The sequence below is a fragment of the Amblyraja radiata genome, chromosome 5 (genome assembly GCF_010909765.2).
Source record: "Amblyraja radiata isolate CabotCenter1 chromosome 5, sAmbRad1.1.pri, whole genome shotgun sequence".
Classification (NCBI taxonomy): domain Eukaryota; kingdom Metazoa; phylum Chordata; class Chondrichthyes; order Rajiformes; family Rajidae; genus Amblyraja; species Amblyraja radiata.
Genome location: NC_045960.1, coordinates 16,572,619 through 16,593,146, shown reverse-complemented (window position 1 = coordinate 16,593,146; position 20,528 = coordinate 16,572,619). Strand labels below are relative to the sequence as shown.

The 20,528-nt window shown below is 42.8% G+C and overlaps 1 protein-coding gene across 2 annotated transcripts in view; it reads right to left on the bottom strand.

Moving 5' to 3' along the window:
- The window catches only part of arhgef10 (Rho guanine nucleotide exchange factor 10), a 243,141-nt gene that overhangs the window by 147,933 nt on the left and 74,680 nt on the right, over positions 1-20,528 (bottom strand). For both annotated transcript variants that reach the window (XM_033020671.1, XM_033020673.1), the window contains exon 3: positions 1,590-1,889. In XM_033020671.1, coding sequence (XP_032876562.1) covers positions 1,590-1,889 — 300 coding nt within the window. The remainder of the gene's footprint in view (positions 1-1,589; positions 1,890-20,528) is intronic.

The window sequence follows — 20,528 nt, the reverse complement described above, 5'->3', positions numbered from 1 at the left end:
CCTTCCCTATTAACCATCGCATACAACACATAATCCTCTGAAATTTCAGCCACCTCCAACGGGATCCCACCATTAGCTACATTTTCCCATCTCCACTCCTTTCAGCCTTTCGTGGAGACCGTTCCCTCTGCAACTCCCTGGTTAACTCATCCCTTCCCACCCAAACCACCCCCTCCCCAGGTACCCTCTCCTGCAACCATAGAAGATGCAACACCTGTCGCTATACCTCCTCCCTCGACTGTGCAGGGACCCCGACAGTCCTTTCAGGTTAGGTAGAGGTTCACTTGCACTTCCTCCAACCTTATCGACTGTATCCGTTGTTCAAGATGTGGACTCTTATACATCGGTGAGACCAAGTGCAGACTGGCTGATCGTTTCGCGGAACACCTTTGCTCAGCACACGTGAACCTACATGATCTCCCGGTTGCTGGACACTTTAATTCTCCTTCCCATTCCTACACAGACCTTTCTGTCCACGATCTCCTCCATTGTCAGAGTGAGACTAAACACAAATTGGAGGAACAGCATCTCATATTTCGCTTGGGCAGCCTGCAGCCCAGTGGTATGAATATGGATTCCTCTCACTTCAGGTAGCCCCGGCATTCCCCCTCTCTCTATCCCTCCCCCACCCAAGTCGCACTGGCTTCTCATTTTTGCCCTACGATCAGCTTACAATGGCCTGTTTCCTTTATCTTCGTTCCTTTTTTACATATCTTTCATTCATTGTTCTTTATCTCTCCACATCACCGTCTATATCTCTCGTTTCCCTTATCCCTAACCAGTCTGAAGAAGGGTCTCAACCCGAAACGTCACCCATTCCTTCTCTCCAGAGATGCTGCCTGTCCCGCTGGGTTACTTCAGCTTTTTGTGCCTATCTTCGGTTTAAACCAGCATCTGCAGTTCCTTCTTACACACTTCCGGGCCCACAACTGTTATCGGAAAGGAAGAAGAGTTCCAACCTTATGTTGGGTCATCTGGATCTGGATGACAACTCCCTCCAGCAATCTTGGTTCCATATCCTTTATAGGACTGACCAAACAGATGTTCAGGTGGATAAGCTCCAGTTACATCTGAGCAGACTCTCCTTTTGTGTGAAGGGAAACATTCTGAGGTTACCTCGTGTTTCCTAGCCGTGGACAGCTCCACCAAAGGGAATAGTCTCAATGTACCTCACCATTTCACTAAATGATAATAAATGCATTATCCCTCCTTTACATCACTGCGGTATTCTATGTACAAGGAAATTAAAGTCATGAGTAATTTTACTTCATAACTTAGCCCTAGCCCTGGGCAGCTCCACAAAAGGAAGAAATCTCAATGTACATCATCATTCCATTTAATGATAATTAATGCATCATCCCTTCTTTAAATCACTGCGGTATTCTATGCTCAAGGAAATTAAAGTCTTCGGTAATTTTACCTCATGATCTAGTCCACTCAAGCCCAGATATCAGTCTGATGAGTCTGCACTCCCTCTTTCCAACTTCATATCACCTGTGCTGGCTAGAATCCAACACAGGCAAGTGCAACACATTTTGGTATGACAGTCAAAATTAGGAAATGCAAACGATTTTTACTGCTACAAATACCTTGCGTCTTTGCCTCTGGGTTTTCAGCTGAATCGTGTGCGTGTCGATTCGCAAACATGTTGTTTTCTGTTATTTCATAATATCCATTGTTGTCAGGTAAAGCCTCGATAGCCACGTGATCCGGTGTGAAGTCCAGGGGAGGTCCCTGTTCCTGTGCGCGTATGAACACAGGTCCATGTTCAGAGATGGGCTCCTGATCTGCCTCCGGTACTTCATCGCTGTCAAAATCAAACTTTTTTCCTTCTTCCTGGTCATCCTCATCATCATCATCATCAGTGTATGGAAGTTCATTTTCCAAAACTAAAAATAAGTGCAAATATTGCATTAGGATAAAGACTCAACTATTAGGATAAAATATAAACTTCGGTAGAGTTGCTGCCTTACACCGCCAGACAGCCGGGTTCGATTATGACTAAGGGTGCTGTCTGTATGGAGTATCTGTATTCTTCCCGTGACAGCGTGGGTTTTCTCCGGGTGCTCCGGTTTCCTCCCACACTCGAATGACGTAGAGTTTGGAGACGAAGGGCCTGTTTCTACGCTGCATCTCTAAAGTCTAGAGAATATTATGGATTGGATTAGCTGCATTCACTTGCCTTAACATTCCCCCAAATATATGATCCCCATCAAAGTTGAACTCTGGGCAGGAAAAAAAAGATGTGAAGGTAATATCTGAGAATATTTACATCATTTTACCCCACCCCTCTGAATCATTCAAAGACAGCAGTGCACTATTGTAGATCACTATTTCCCAAGATGGAAATATCAAATAGAGAGTGTAGCTTTAAGGCAGATAAGGGTTGGTCTTGGAATCATATTCGGCACAAAATGTGGTCTAAAGGATCTGTTCCTGTCTTGTACTGTTTTATGTTCTATGTTCTCTCTCACAGGCATGTTGGTTAAGATCCCGTACATGATTTAGAAATATGAAGCCGTATTTTTAATCATTGAACATAGACAAGTCAAGAACAGAGTTATGTTGCCTCAGAAATGTACAAAATCATGTGAGGAATAGATCGGGGAGAAGCACAAAGTCTCGTGCCCAGAGTAGGTGAATCGACAACCAGAGGACATCGGTTAAGGTAGGATTTAATAAGAATCTGAGGGGTTACTTTGTCACACAAAGGATGTTGGGTGTTTGGAACGAGCTGCTGGAGGAGGTCGTTGAGGCAGGTACTATCAAAATGTTTAAGAAACGTTTAGACAGGTCCATGGACATGTTTAGGGGGATATGGGCGAAATACAGGCAGGTGGGACTAGTGCCGAAGGGGCATGTTGGTCGGTGTGGGCAAGTTGGACCGAATGGCCTGTTTCCATGCTGCAAGACTAACTAACACAAGCAATGTAATTCAGATCTTTTATAATTTCATTGTTTCCAAATGCAGCATCAGGAGACAGAAGACATCAAACACATGCACATGCATGATACAATTCATCCATCTTAAAATGATAGCTGTAATTGAATTCAAATAATAGCATAACATGCATTTGCAGTTAAGGCAAGGTCCCATGGTTGTTGACTTTGAACAGTTGTATTTAGCATTAATTATAAATCATCTTGCCCAAGTTGGAGGTGCTTATATTAGGCAATGGAAGACAGGAACATACATCAAGCACAGGAATAAAGCGATAAATGCTGGAACTTTGGCAATTGTCCAATTCAAAGCATTAATTCCTGGATCGAAGTGTCTTTTTGACAAGCAGTTATGAAAGGTCACAATCACTGAATATGTTGCTCCTTAACATAAATTGCCTGCACAACTTGGTTTCTCCCAGTTGTTGTCCCTCAGGCATGCTTTAACCATCTTTGGCCACAGCACTTTGATTTTACTGGTGTCATCAATTGATTTTATGCTCCCAGAGGGATCCTTTGAAATGCTGATTTCTTTAAGTGGGTTTTAATGTTTGCAGCTTAGCTTTCTAACCAACAATGTTTTTAGAATATCATCATCTTAATTTATTTTTATTGACAAGCTTTGAACTGAGCCAACACTGCACAGAGGAATCTCACTGACTTACTTCAAAGTATTGCCACTGGTCTACTCTCAATTTCTTACCAATGCTCTCAGGTTCCAATAAAGACATTTATTCGTAACCAGTAGGTTTTTTTTTGAGACGGCACCTCTAAAAATAAAAAATTTGATTATTAAAATTTGATTTTATATGTTTTAGTTACTAGTTTATTAAATGAATTGATCGCTGGTGGGGACAGACTCGGTGCACCAAAGGACCTGTTTCTTCACTGTATCTCTAAAGTCTAAAGTAGGGTATATTTATGGAAAAGAATTGATGATAAATGTAGCTTAATTATAAATTGATATTTGCACCAGCTGCTCTTCACTAAACTAACTAACTAGAAGAGTTACAGTTAATTACAGTTAATAAATTTGATGCCTGTATTGTTCTTAATCCATTGGCAAAAGAGGCGTTGGAACTGATAACCTGCTTTAGAGAAGGTCAAATGAGCACGAGGTATGGAGTTGCCATGTTCCATAACCTATCGCCTCCCATCCCTTCCTTTAACAGCAGCTTCAGTCTGCCCGAGAGGAGTGTTGGTGAGGTGGAGCAAAGAAACTCTGGAACGCCAGCCCGACCACACACCCAACAAAGCCAAATTGAGGAATAAAAGGCCTTTGAAAGTATCGTGCACCTCACTTTCCTGAAGGAAGTATTCAGCCCAGTATAAAATTATGAGTAATTATTTTTGCTTTTCATAATAAAAGGATTTTGATTGGGTAATTTTAAGAAAAAGTTGTTACAGGCAGATACATGCAAACAAGCCACAACATTCCTTGCAAATAGTCAGCAGTTACATGATATTTCAATATGAACGTATCACAAATGAAAGGTGGCATTATCCACATTTTGGTTTTAAATTGTGCAAATTCCAATGTTCCACCAATTGGATCTAATTGCATCAAGAGCCCTTCAAAAGTTAGGTTTAAGTTTATTATTGTCACATGTACCGAGGTACAGTGGAAAGCCTTGTTTGGCATGCTATCCAAACAGATCAGATAGTATTACACAAAAATACATCACTTGTAACTCAAGTACAATAGATAGAGCAAAGTGGAGTATACAGAGTGCAGAATATCGTTCTCAGCATTGAAGCACATCAGTTCCACAATGGGGTAGAGGTGAATCAGACAATATCCAAATTTATGGTAGAACTGTTCAAAAGCCTGATAACAGAAGGGAAGATGCTGTTCCTGAGTCTGGTGGTACAAACGGTAGAGCAAAGGGGAAGAGTGCACAGCATTGTTAAATGGTGCTAGATTTACAATAGAAAATATATTTAAAAGAGTAGAGTGATCGTGTCGAATGATAGAGCAAAGAACAGTATGGCACAGGAACAGGCCCTTCGGCCCACAATGTTTGTGCCGAACATAATGCCAAGTTAAACGGATCTTATCTGCCTGTACATTATCCAATTGGCTCTGCACTTCCATGTGCCTATCTTAAAGCCGCTTAAACACCTCGATTGTATAAGACCATAACACATATGAGCAGAATTAGACCATTCGGCCCTTCAAGTCTACTCTGTTATCCAATCATGGCTGATCTATTGTGGCAAGGTTTGTTCTAGCAAGGTCTTACTGTAACAATGAGCCTCCTGCTTTTGAATTGGTCAGCACATTAAGAGCAGGGGGTTTGCAACAGGTGATGTCTGAAGCACATATGTAATCAATGGCAGGCCCCGGCAGCCCAGGGCTGGCAGTGACTCTTATCCCTTCTCAGACTGAATTAAGATAGATTTATGCCCATTTTCTGTCAGGGCTATAAGAAATAATTCAAACTTTATTGATGAAACAAAGCATTTAAAAAGTTGGAATAGGGAAGGGGAAATCAAACGTGCACAACCTCAACTACTGCATTCTATGCTCCCCATGTGGTCTATTTTACATCTGCAACACAGGATTGCAGACTGGAATTTGCAGAGCACCTGCGCTCTGCCCACAATCATCATCCTGGGCTCCTGGTTGCCTGCCATTTTAATCTCCCTCCCTATTCTCACTCTGACCTGTCTGCCCTCGGCTACCTCCACCATCAGGGTGAGGCTTAACATCAACTGTAGGAGCAAGATCTCGTATTTCCCTGGGTGGTCTACAAGTCAATGAACATTGAGTTCTTCAATTTTAGATCACCCTGACTTCCCCCGAAGATAACACACAAAATGCTGGAGTAAATCAGCGAGGCAGGCATTATCTCTGGTGAAAAGCAACAGGTGACGATTCGGGTTGAGATCCTTCTTCAGACTGGACCCCTTATTTCTCCCCTTGCGTCCCCTCCTTCTCTCCTTCCTACCCTTGTCTGGTCTTCCCATTTTGATCTCCTTTCCCACTAACCTCACCTTCTCCCTCCTCCTGCTCTCCCCATCATCCTTCACCTCCACGTGGTCCATTGATCACCTCTGGCCCTGCCTCACCCCTCCCTCTCCGTTCTTTATCCTGGCTATTGTCCCTCTCTACTCAGTCCTGGTGCAAGGTTTCAACCAACAGATCATTTAGTTTAGTTTAGAGGTACAATGATGAAACAGGCCCTTCGGCCCACCAAGTCTGCACCACCCAGCGACCACCCATATACTAACATTATCCTACACACTATGGACAATTTACATTTTTTTTTATTAACTGAGGCCAATTAACCTATAAAAACCTGTACGTCTTTGTAGTGTGGGAGGAAACCGGAGCACCTGGAGAAAACCCATGCAGTCACAGGGAGAACGTAGAAACTCCATACAGACAGCACCCGTATTCAGGATTGAACCCGGGTGTCTGTCGTAGTAAGGCAGCAACTCTACCACTGCACCACTGTGCTGCCCCGAAGTTGCCCCTTTGTTTCAAAGGAAACATTAGTTGATCCAGCAATTTGTGTCCTTTTACCAACATCAAAATAAGTTTTGCGGTGTGATAATTCTTGGAGTTGCACGGCAGAGAAACAGGCTCTTCAGCCCACCATATCCACCCTAACCATCAAGTACCTATCTAAATTAAACCCATTACCAGCGCCTGGTCTGAAGCCTACTCTGCCTTGGCAATTTAAGTGCTTATTGATAAACGTTGTGAGAGCCACTGCTCCATTATCACTCAATATTTAAATAGTAATGACATTGCTGGAGTATGTCATCTTTCATTATCAGGAGAACATGCAATTATACTTGTGTTGGAAGGAACTGAAGATGCTGGTTTATACTGGATAGACACAAAATGTTGGAGTAACTCAGCGGGTCAGGCAGCATCTCTGGAGAGAAGGAATAGGGGACATTTCGGGTTGGAACCCTTCTGTCTTTGGGTGGATGTGGTGGAAGGGTTCCGATCCGGTACATCACCCATTCCTTTTTTCCAGAGATGCTGCCTGACCCACTGAGTTACACCAGCATTTTGTGTCTATGCAATTATTCTTACCTTCAGGCATCATATATACATCCGATCATTTTACTGATAACATATCCAGGTCAGAATGGAACAATTGCATTCCAGGCTCCAGAATGCCACCATAATAAACCCTCCCCTGGTTTCAGTTAAGATGTTTAATACTGCATACTGTCATTGTATTGTATTGTATTGTATTGTATTCAAATTTATTGTCATTGTCTCAATTAGAGACAACAAAATGAATTTTCCTTACAGGCAGTATCATAAAAAATAAATAAATAATAAATAATAAAACATATTAAAAATAAAATTGAATTAAAAAAAGAAAAGCACAAACACAGAAAGTCTACGACACAACATAACACAGTGGCACCAAGGTGAGGAAGGCACCATAGTCCAGCCAGCCTCCCCTCCGATCTTCCCAGATGTTCATACTGGTTTGGGAACAGCTCTGCCTAAGATTGCAAGAATTTGCAGAGAGTTGTGGATGTAGCCCAGTCTATCACACAGACCAGATTCACCACCGTCGACTCTATCTACACCTCATATTGTCTCAGGAAAGCAGCTAATGTAATTAAAGACCTTTCCCACTCTGGTCAATCTCTCCGCTCCCGCCCTGAGGCAGGAGATCTAGAAGCTTGAAAGCACGCTCCACCAGACTCAAGAACTGCTTCTTCCCCTCAGTTATCAGGCTTCAGAACTGTCTTTCCATAAACTCGAGCACAGTCCTGTACTTGTCTTTTCACTGTATCTCGGTACATGTGACAATAATAAACCTAATTAAATTCTGAAGCGTCTGACCATGAAACGAGGAATCAAAACTTACACAAAAAAGGTCACTTGGCGTCTCTATTGAAAATTTCTTGTTGTTTTAATTAGGCTCTCAGCCAATTGCCTCTACAAAGAAGAGGTACTTAGCAAGATGATTCAATGAAGGAAAATTGAATGGTTTGCCAAAAAATACAACACGTGGGTATCATAAATTGTATACTTGCGTTGTACTTGACAGTTTTTCCTTGAAACAAGTGGAAACGCTGACAATAGATACTGAAATAAACATGACTTCCTGGCATTTATTGTTCTTTTGGTTTCCCAGCCAAGAATATTCTAATGGTACAAGTATTTTATGCAATAGTATCCAATGAATATTACATCTTCACAATTTATTTATCTGTATAATATATTATTTGCGCAGATATTATCTTGTCAAATACTAAAATAGAAACTAAGTGAAATACAAAACAATAACTAAGGTGACAGGGGAAAATTTAAAAGGAACCTGAGGGCAACTTTTTCCACTCAAAGGGTGGCGGGTATATGGAATAACTTGCCAAAGGAGGTAGTTGAGGGAGGTACTATAATAACTTTTAAAAGACACTTGAACAGATACATAGAGAGGAAAGGTTTAGAGGGACATGGTGCAAATGCGGGCAAATGGGACTAGCTTAGATGGGGCATCTTGATCGGCATAGACATGTTTGGCCGAAGGGCATGCTGTATGACTCTGCCATTCACCAACAACCACACTACCTGATACTGGAGAGGCAGTGTGAACAGTCACAAGTAGATAGTAAACAGAGCACCATTGCTTTTCGATGACATAAACAATCCCATCATTGTGCATCAGAGCCTCAGAGACCCAGGTTCGTTCCTGACCTTCGGCCCACTGGAGTCTGCAAGCTCTCCCTGTAACAGCATGGTTTTTGTTCGGGTGCTCCTGATTCCTCCCACGTTATATGTACTGGTAGATTACTTGGTCAATGTAAGTGAGCTTTGTGAAGATGGATGGCTAAAGGATCAAAGGGGAGTTGGTGGGCCTGCGAGAGAATACCTGTAAGGGTACGAGGAAATAAGACGAGGGGAATGGGCTGATACATTGCTCTCCTGGAAGCTACCACGGACCTGTTGGACCGAGTGGCTTCCTTCTGTGTAAGTTAGTTCAGGATCAATATATATTGGAATCATTGAAATTGCAAGGGTCTAAAATCTGGGGTGGCTGCAGAAATATGGTTTGCTCCAGACAACTTTCACTGCTCAGATATAATTAAATGGAGAACCCATTTCTACAAAACAGAAACTGTTCTCAAGACCTCTTAGTAACTGACAGCACGGTGCAGCATGGAGTTGCAGCGGTAGAATTGCTGCCTTACAGCGCTTACAATGCCGGAGACCTTGGTTCGATCCTGGCTACGGGTGTTTGTACGTTCTCCCCGTGACCAGCGTGGGTTTTCTCCGAGAACTTCGGTTTCCTCCCACACTCCAAAAACGTACAGGTTTGTAGGTTAATTGGCTTTGTATAAATGAAAACATTCTCCCTAGTGTAAGAAAGTGATAATGTGCAGGGATTGCTGGTCAACGCGGACTCGGTGGGCTGAAGGGCCTGTTTCCACACTGTATCTCTAAACTAAACTAAGAGATGTTGAACACATCTCCAAGGGTTTTATGTTCTTAGACCAAGTGGGACCCGTTGTATCCCGTCCCCTCACCAGCGGGCGCGGGGGGGGGGGGCGGCCTGCGGCGTCTCACACACACACTAACCTCACACACACTAACCACCCCCATTGATATTATATTAATATTATTCATTCACTCCTTTTACCCCATCCCCTGCCCTATCCACTCTCGCAGGCGCGGCTAGAGTGGGAGGGGGGTAGAGAGGGAGGGACACAGAGGCACAGAGAGCGACACAGGGAGGGACACAGGGAGGGACACAGAGTGGAACACAGAGAGAGGCACAGAGGCATAGAGTAGGACACAGAGAGGGATACAGAGGCACAGAGAGGGACACAGAGGCACAGAGAGGGACACAGAGGCACACAGAGGGACACAGAAGCACAGAGAGAGGCACAGAGAGGGACACAGAAGCACATAGAGGGAGGAGGTGGGGCAGCGCGACGTCACTCGCAACGCGAGCAAGAAGACAGCGGGTTTGTTTTCAAATTTTTTCGGCAGCGACGGACGGGAGCCGAGACGGACCCGACAGCTCTAATACAGGGCCCGACTTGGTCGTTCTTCACTCGCAGCCTGTGCCGCAGTCTTCAGCGATGATCTTCGGTGTTCAGTCGATGGGGCGACTTTTGATCGGATTTGTGAAGATTTTTATTAATAACTCAAGAAATAAAGCACAAAATTTTCAGGTAAGCTAATTTTGGACTCCAGGGGGTACATTTCTACCGGAATATGTAAAAAAATTCCCGTTAGCGCGTTGTTTCTTCGAGTAGATGTGATCACACACAAACAAATAAATATACACACACACACATCCACATCCAAGATCAGAGTTTTTTTAGTTATAAGGATGTGGAATGTCGACCAGTATAGTACAGGTGTGTAGGAAGGAACTGCAGATGCTGATTTACACCGAAGGTTAACACAAAATGCTGGAGTAACTCAGACTAAGAAGGGTCTCAACTCGAAAAGTCAAACATTCCTTCCATCCAAAGATGTTGTCTGTTCCACTGAGTTAGTACAGTACGGGAGCAGGCCCTGTAATCCGCAATATCTGTGCATAACATGATGCTAAAATAAACAATATAAAATGAAGCTCACGAGGATTCGAGAGCCTGAGCTATAGGGAGAGGTTGAGCAGGCTATGACTATTCCTTGGTGTACAAAATCCTGAGGTATAGATTGGGTAGACTCACATAGGTTTAAGGTGAGGGGGGAACGATTTAATAGGAACCTGAGAGGTAACTTTTTCACACAAAGGGTGGTGGGTGTATGTAACGAGCTGCGTTAGGTCGTTTAGTTTAGTTTAGATAGCGTGGAAACAGGCCCTTAGGCCTACCGAGTCCACGCTGACCAGCGATCTCTGTACATTAACACTATCCATCACACACTAGGGACAATTTACATTGACATCAAGCCAATTAACCTACAAACCTGTACATCTTTGGAGTGTAAGAGGGTTTCGGAGTAAACCCGGTTGGGGCAAGTATTATCACAACGTTTAAGAAACATTTGGGCTGGAACGTGGATAGGGCAGGTTTAGAGGGATATGGGCCAAATGCATCATGAGGCACAGTCTCACTCACTGCTACTGGGATTAAAAAGCCACAGATCTTTAGTCTGCTCATTTGAAGCAGCCAAATTATTCTACAATCAAAATGAGAATGAAAACAAGGTCAGAAAGTACCAAAAGCCTGAAAAATAGCTCGTGTTCTCATTGCAGCTATTGGGCGATGCCAAGATTATCTGCCATCTGAGATGCTAAAGCATTGTCTCTAGGACATTACAAGAAGCAAACCATCAGCAGCTTAAAAGAGCATATGATGTCTCTATCTATTTATAAAAGCAGGTCACACCCAATTAAACAACGAGCGCTCCCTACATTGAACAAAACTGGAAGATGTTAGGTGTTTACTGTCTTTCTTTGTAGAGCTAGAGGGAAACTTGAACTGAGAGCTGGTTTCAGGATGATTGACTTCAGGTCGAGTCCTGGATGGTATCAATTCCTGTGTACTTGTACAGACATGTACCAAGAGGCAACACGGTAAGGCAAGGCAAGGCAAGGCAAATTTATTTATATAGCACCATTCGTGCAAACTGCAATTCAAGGTGCTTTACAGGAAAGAAAAAATAAAATAGTCAATAATTAAAAATTGCAAAATAAGCAATACGACAAATGTATGAATAATAAAACAACGTCAATGAAACAATAAAACGATTTTAAAAAGCACATAAAAGGGTTAAAATTAGACGGTTAAGATTACCTGCATGTCGGGTTATGGAAAAGCTATACTAAACAACAGTGTTTTTAGGCCTGATTTAAATGCGCTTACAGTTTGTGCACACCTCAGGTGTTCAGGGAGCTTGTTCCACAGGTGTGGAGCATAAAAACCGAATGCTGCTTCAGCCTTTTTAGTTCTGACCCTGGGAACACAGAGTAAACCTGTCCCTGAAGACCTGAGGAGTCTAGGCGCCTCATATACAACAAGTAGGTCAGAGATGTATTTTGGACCAAGACCATTCAGTGCCTTGTAGGTCAGTAACAGAATTTTAAAATCTATCCTCTTACACACATGGAGCCAGTGCAAAGATTTAAGGACAGGTGTAATGTGGTCCATTTTCTTGGTGTTGGTCAAGACTCTGGCAGCGGCATTTTGGGTAAGCTGCAGTTGTTTAATTGATTTTTTATTGAGACCTGTAAAGATGCATATCTATAAGGAAGAGCTGCTGCATCAAAGCTCCAGAAACCCAGATCCGATCCTGATCTCGTGTGCTGCCTGTGTGGAGTAGGTACGTCCTCCTGTGATTGAATGGGTTGGTACGTTAACTGGTCACTGTAAATTGACCCCATTGTGTAGATGAGGGGTAGAATCAGGAGTCAGAAAGTGAGTAGAACGACTTTAATTCCAAATGATTAAACTTAATAATCTTTCTGTTGAAATTAGTGGGAGAGTGGGCTAACATTGTAAAATGACGTTAATTCAATGGACTAAATCACCTCTTTCTATGGTGCTAATGAAAAGTGGCTTCAGACCATTCCACACAACTTGTTTTGTGGGGTGGGGTGAGCATAGAGTGATGTCTCACTGTTGTGGTTTGAGGGAGGGAATGCAGGGGAGGGAGGGGAGGGAGGGGGGATTGGCTGGGAGTGATGCCAGCTCAGGTTTGCATCTGGGACTCAGTGGATCGCACTCAACATCCTGACAGGATCTTACACCCCATTGTCCCCTGATACAATAGCTCCAGAAAAGCCACTATCCACTAGGACAAGCAGTGGCCTTGAAATAAAAGTCTGTTTAATGTGGCGGAGATCAGAAACTGAACCTTCCCAGAGTTGTTAGAAATGGTTGATTATAAAATAGGTTATTCAGGTAAAAAAATGTTGACTTCAGCAGTAGTCAATTAATAAAATTCTTCCTTTCGGACAAAAAGTATTGATTTAGCAAAGAAAATTAGACAGAGAGAAAAATCATAATGCTGGAGTATCTCAGCGGGGCAAGCAGCATCCCTGGAGAACATGGATAGGCGATGTTTCGGGTCATGACCTTTCTTCAGACTGATTGCGGTACCTGACCCACTGAATCCCCCAACTCTATCTCCGCCACATTGATGGCTGCATCAGGGCTACCACCTGCACCCATGCAGAACTCATGAACATAATTAACTTCACCAAAACAAAGCATTCTGAAGAAGGGTTCCGACCCGAAACGTCACCTATTCCTTTTCCCCAGAGATGCTTCCTGACCCGCTGAGTTACACCAGCATTTTGTGTCTATATTCGATGTAAACCAGCAACTGCGGTTCTTTCCTACACAGACATCTACAGCTGCAGTCCAGACTGACGTGGGAGCCAGGAAACTGACAGTGACCACGAACATGGCTTCTGCAGCAGTCCAGGCAGGTGTCAGCGGGTTCATCCGGTTCCCAGAGCTCTTAAACGTCAGTGGAAATAGGCCTAATGTGTAGGCATTGCTGCTCAAAGTTCTTCAGCCACTTGCAGGATTCCTGTCAACTCAGGGTGGAAAAGTCTTAGGTGACAATCACGATTGCATCTTCTTCTCAAGGTCCTGAAGTTCTCTCACAAAGGTGTGGTCTGTCTCCATTAAATACCCATCTTCAGTAGTATTGCTGCACCAAGCTCATTTCCAATGGTGGAGCACTGAAAAATTGGCATCTTTCTTGCATACTCCATTTCTGTTCATTCCTCATATTATAGCAATTCCTTTCACGATGAAACAACTTAAATGCTTGTGGGAAAAGGCAGCGAGGAAAAAGAATGAAAATGGAATGTTCTTCGCAAAGAATTCAGACAGGTTTGGTGCAGAGGAGTGCCAAGTTTCAGTCAGTTACCATCAGACAATAGAACTCTCTGTAATTTGGTCTGCAAAGATTTTTCCCAAAATGGTGGATGCCATCCAATTGACCATTTTATACTTGTACAATAAATATTTTTTTCAGTTATTTTGTCTGCTTACATATTTTTGACATAAGCTCAGTTCAGATTAGTTTATTGTTACGTGTACCGAGGCACAGTGAAAAGCTTTTGTTGCATGCTATCCAGTCAGCGAAAAGACAATTCATGATTAGACATCATTAGGAGAACATAACAAAGATTTTTGTAACTTCAGTAAGAATCTGTGGACGTGCATATTTTTCATATACGTAATATTGATATAGTGCTTGGGAAATATTAGCAACTGGTTTTGGATAGCAGTGCTTTGTTTTCATGGAGATACGTTATATCTTGTAACTGTTTTATTTTATGAATTTCTTTTTCCTATATATTTCTCTTTTTTCCATTTCCCTTTAACACTGGAACAGGCTACAGGTCCCATTAAAAAAAAATCAAAACATGGCCCCATTTCAGATCACAATTAACTTTCCTTGATGAAGACAACTACTATCAATAACTGTGTAGAAAGGAACTGCAGATGCTGGTATATACCGAAGATAGACACAAAATGCTGGAGTAACTAGGCAGATCAGGCAGCATCTCTGCAGAAAAAGGATGGGTGACGCTACGGGTCGGGACCTTTATTTAGACCTTTGCAGTTCGGATACATGGTCAAATATGGATCTCTTAGAGTGGTAACCACAGAGATGTGAGCCTACTTTGTTAAGAGATGGTGAAAATAATCCAGAAATAAAATAAGAGAATACTTCTCATTTGCATTCACTGAGTAGAAGGATCTGTTTCCGTGCTTTATGACTATGACTCCAATTGTGAGCCTGATTGGAGAAATCCCAATTTTTCTAGACGACATAGTTTCCTCCTGAGTTTTGCTTAGTCAAGTCCAGAGTTGCTGAGAAACCAAAGGTTGCCACCAATACAAAATATTGTTCCTTTCCGTTTCTAGAACTGCCCCTTATTCTGTTGCAGTAAGTATTCTGCAGAACAGAGAACTTGTGAAAACATCAGCTAATGAAAAGCAGCACTGATGCAAATCAATGAGCAGCTCCCCTGCACTCTGCAACAATAAATGTCCAAGATGCTTGCCAGAAAATATGACATTTTGAATAATACACCCACAGGAACAACATTTTTCCACAATTCATTTGTAGCCCAATTCAAATCGCCTCTGTTGGCACAATATGATGACTTTATATGATTATCATTCAATGTTTCTTCACAATGTGTGCTAATTCTTGTTAAAAAATGCTCAAGTACCGTATTACTATCATATGTGTAGGTAGATTCAGGTTTAAACCGAAGATAAACACAAAAGTTAGGAGTAACTCAGCGGGTCAGACAGCATCTCTGGAGAAAAGGAAAGGGTGACGTTTCGGATCGAGACCTGGTCTTAAGAAGGCCTGACCTGCTGAGTTACACCAGCATTTTATTACTATCGTATGCTCAGTTGAGTCCAATTAAAACCATCTAGAAAGCTATTGGATACGTATTATAAATTTGGCATGCGCAAAGCAAATGACTCATTCTGTTCTTCAGTTAAATCTGAGCCAAAAGCTGCTTCTCAAGTGCTGCCTTTAAGTGCCACGTTTGCATGGTTACAGAATCTCAGATTCACAAATGATCCAACCAAAACAAACCGTCCAAAGCATTGACATCTGTTACGTTCATTTTAATTTAAATTATCGCAAAACATCTGTAGTCCCCAGAATCCCCTCAGTGTCTCACCACTTTCATGGAAATTCTCGAAGAGCAAGTCGTTTGATCCGCTTCCTTTCCGCCCCACTTGTCCCTTTAGGGCGTTTAGGGATCTTTCTTTGATTTGAAAAATCTCCAGACCATATCTTTTTACTATTACAAGTGTGTGTGTGTGTGTGTGTGTGAGTGTGAGTGTGAGTGTGAGTGTGAGTGTGTGTGTGTGTGTGTGTTCAATTCAATTCAACTTTAATGTCATTGCACAAATACTGAGTATGGGTACAACGAAATGCAGTTTTGCGTCAGTCCGTAGTAGTGCAATATAGAAATTTAAAAAAAAAGAGGATACAGAACAATAAAGAATGCAGAATAATTAAACAATGGGGACGGAGGGACCGGAGGAATCTATCGGCGGGACTCCGAGTTCAGCAATGCGACGGTATGATTGTAGAAGCTGTTCCTCATCCTACTGGTACGAGACGTGTGTGTGAGTGTGAGTGTGAGTGTGAGTGTGAGTGTGAGTGTGTGTGTGTGTGTGTGTGTGTGTGTGTGTGTGTGTGTGTGTGTGTGTGTGTGTGTGTGTGTTTTCCTCCTGTATCTGTCTCTGTGCCCCTGCCTCTTGTCTCTGTGCCCCCAGTCTCTGAGTGCCCCCTGTATCTGTGTGACACCGCAGGCCGCGCCGCACCCCCCCCCCCCCCCCCACTCCCCCAACGGGTCCCACTTGGTCTAGTAACTATTAAAACCTCTGATCTTGGATGTGTGTGTGTTTGTGTTTGTGTGTAATCGCATCTTCTCAAAAAAACGACGTGCTAACAGTAAATGTTTACATATTCAGGTAGAGATTTTTCCCGTGGAGTCCAAAATCTACTTATCTGAAAATTTCAGGCTTTATTTCTCGACATTACTGAAAATGTTTAAAAATACTTTGAATTTTAAATGGTTTTTACTTTAAAATCAGCTTCCAACACACTTTGATTAGGTATGTTACAATACTTACCTTCAGCGGCGCTGCAATTCTGCCACTGGCTGTGTGCGTGATTTTGGCGCGTTTGAGGGGGGGGCGGGGTTAAAGCGCGTTTTTTTTTCTTACCTTGTCCTGGATTATATTTGGTTGGAGTGCAAGCTTTTGTTGAAGAATCGTTCCGACGGCCGTTCTGTCTATTTTTTTTTAAATCGCCCAACTCGTTCAGTGCTGGAGTAATTTTAAAATCAGCTTCTAAAGCCGCCAACGTCGACAACGGGGACGGATTTCATGTAGGTGACAGGTAAAAGAAAGCGGTTTATTTTTATGTATAAAAGTGGTCCTTAAGATACCTTTAGTTCACATTTTAAGTTGCGAAACGGTGATTTAGTCTCCATACCAACCGGCATGCAGATATGGGACCTAAATCACTGCAAACCGCAACGTTCCAAATGGTCACGTTCCAGAAAAACCCACAGGCAAGTTGATTTAAATGGCCATTAATTTACAGGTATTAAACATTAAATTTTTCCATTTGGCCTATAAATCCATGACAATGAGATTTTAAAATTATGTTATATTGTGAATTCTTGTGTGAATGTTATTTGGACACTTAGGCTATTTAAAAATGTTATTCTATTCTTAAGAAATTGTTAGATGCTTAGATCTAGTAATTGAATTTTGTAATTAGCTACAATTAGGTAACTAACTAATTATATGCTTTAATTTCAAGTCATCGAAATAAGATTGTTTCATATTTGTTTCAGAATGCTTCAATCTATAATCTGAAAAATTCTTTTAGTTCTCTTAATTTTTAAGAAAGTTATGGCCATTTGACTGTCCTCGATCACAGCTTTTGTGTAAAGTCAATGGAAAAGCAATAGAAAACAAGATGCTAATTTCCAAGTATGAAAATGGCCATAACTTTTTTAATACTGAAGATATGAAAGTGAATTAGGTGACAAATTAAACTTCTTTTTATGCTTTATCTGATGGGATAAATTAGACTTGATTTTTAAAATCTCAAAATTTTGTGACATTGCTACTTTGATACAAAGTTGCAAGACAGGAACACTGAACTTTTCAGCTCAATGGTATCTCACACCAAGTGCACCCGACATTTGCAACAATGTTGCCATCATAGCTCTTGGCAGGGCAGGAGGGGGAGGGTCAATTGGTTTTGCAATATTTTTTTTCAACTCCAGTGCTGGGGGGAGGCTCACGAGCTATGATCTTTGCTGAGGAGTGCACAAATCTTACCTTCAACAACGGGTTGAGTTGGAGGACCACGTCTCCCGTGGGGGCTACGGGTAGGGGACGGGTGCATTGGGGGAGCAGACCCAACAGGTCTGCACTTGGTCTAGTTTATAGTTAAAACTGCAGCCAACAATTTCTTAAAGTTGCCTGCGGCTAAATATAACAGATAATAGGGCAGATAAAGGAACACACGAAATGTAACATTTATAATTGCATCCTTTGTGCTCTCTGTTGAAACACTAAGTATAAAACAGTAATTATCATGATGCTTTTTCTCTTTTATCTTGAAAAGGATCTGAAAAGAGTGCTGTGGAACTCACTTAAAACGCATAACTAAATGTCATGTAAACTGAGAGAACAACTGGTATGATGCATGACACTCCACCATCTCCAGTTTAGTTTATTTTAGAGATACAAAGCGGAAACAGGCCCTTCAGTCCACAGAGTCCGCGACGACCAGCAATCCCTGCACACTAATACTATCCGACACACATCAGATAAAATTTATAATTTTACCAAGCGAACTAACGTACAAAGCGTGCATCTTTGGATTGTTGGAGGAAACCGGAGCTCCTGGAAAAAACCCACGTAGGTCATGGGGAGAACGTACAAATTCCGTACAGACAACACGGTCATGATCAAACCCGGGTCTAACTCTACTGCTGCGCCACCATGCAGTTGAGGTGGCCAAAAGCAAGTGTGCAATGCAGTTGAGAGATTATTGATGAGTTTAATCATCATTATAATAAAATTCATGTTTGGTCTACCTGCCTGTTGGAATCTTATGAGGTTTATTTACAGGGATCTTCATGTCTATTTACCATAAGAGATCAGATGAGGAGGCAAGAGAGGTCATGAAAACAATGAAAAGTTACTAGATATTTACTTGTAATCTGTAAGATCACTGGAAGATTTCAATGGTTCAACGGTTTTTATTATTATCATCATGTGTGCCAAGTACAGTGAGATTATTCTTTTGCATACAGATCCGATAGATTATTGCCATAATTAGGTACAATATTTGGTTCGCACATAATGTGAAGAAACAGTCCATTGAGTCTATAAGCAATAGTCACCAAATTTTGGCGCCATTTCACTGTCCCAGCTGCAGTTGGGCCAGTTGCAGCTGTCACCTCCATCCAGTTGTCTCATGAACCGTCGTCCTTCTCCTTGTTGGAGCCAACTTCAATTTTCAACCTTCGTTCTCCGGGGCGCCTCCCGCAGCTCAGCAGCTGACCTCTAGGGTGCGGAGAGTAAGACCCCCTCCCCCCAGTTCATCCTACCGCCCATCATCCGCCTCCATCGGCAACTCCCTCCCCTTCCTCTGCGGTTCCCTGTCTTCGGGCTGAACAGGGGCTGGGCACGGTGGTTTCCCTTTCCTGGTTCTGCGGCGGGCAAGCCTGGCCTGCTGCCGTGGTATCATGACGGGCGCCTGGGGTGGGAGATTGCAACCTTCACGTGGTCCGCCCTGTTTCGACAAATGCAATCAACCCGGCGTGCACAATCAAACAAGATCATATAAAACAAAGGTACACAAAATTGCTGGGGAAACTCAGCGGGTGCAGCAGCATCTATGGAGCGAAGGAAATAGGCGACGTTTCGGGCCGAAACCCTTCTTCAGACTGATGGGGGGTGGGAGAAAGAAGGAAAAGGGGAGGAGGGGGAGGAGCCCGAGGGCGGGCGGATGGGAGGGTGGGAGGAGACAGCTAGAGGGTTAAGGAAGGGGAGGAGACAGCAAGGGCTAGCAAAATTGGGAGAATTCAATGTTAATGCCATACGGACGCAAGGTCCTCAGACGGAATATGAGGTGCTGTTCCTCCAATTTCCGCTGTTGCTCACTCTGGCAATGGAGGAGACCCAGGACAGAGAGGTCGGATTGGGAATGGGAGGGGGAGTTGAAGTGCTGAGCCACCGGGAGTTCAGGTAGGTTCCGCGTCCGTATGGCATTAACATTGAATTCTCCCAATTTTGCTAGCCCTTGCTGTCTCCTCCCCTTCCTTAACCCTCTAGCTGTCTCCTCCCACCCTCCCATCCGCCCGCCCTCGGGCTCCTCCTCCTCCTCCCCTTTTCCTTCTTTCTCCCACCCCCCATCAGTCTGAAGAAGGGTTTCTGCCCGAAACGTCGCCTATTTCCTTCGCTCCATAGATGCTGCTGCACCCGCTGAGTTTCCCCAGCAATTTTGTGTACCTTCGATATTCCAGCATCTGCAGTTCCCTTTTGAACATCATATAAAACAAGTTGTCCGACGCAAGAAGAAGAAGAATGACGGGCGCGTCAGGCCTGCTGAAAGTAATCATCATCATCCTCTTCCTCAGAGGCCGGGTTGTGTATACACAGCAGTGTCAGAACAAGATGGAGCAAAAGCTTGAGGAATCATGACTAAGCTCTAGCCATTACTCTTATTTTTAACACTTCAATAGATTTTACAAGTTTCAAGAAATCAAAAACAGCATACAAATTGGGAAGCACAATCAAGTTAATGTGGACTCAAGATTGTCAGACTAGGTCTTCACATGGATCAGGGTAAAACTGGGTCACTGATTATTTATTCTACTGAAATATCATATGAAGCTACAGGGAGCAAAGCAGTCATGAATTTAATTATTTGATTTTTTAATGCAATAACAAAATGGAATATAACAATAATTTAATGCAAGTGCACAATGGACTACCCTACCAGATCATTCTGACAACAATGAATCATTTTACTGCGATAGAGATGGTGCTGTATTCTTCACATCCTCTCCATCCCTAGGTAACTTAGCTGTGTCATGGGCAGATTCTTGGGCAGGAGGAGA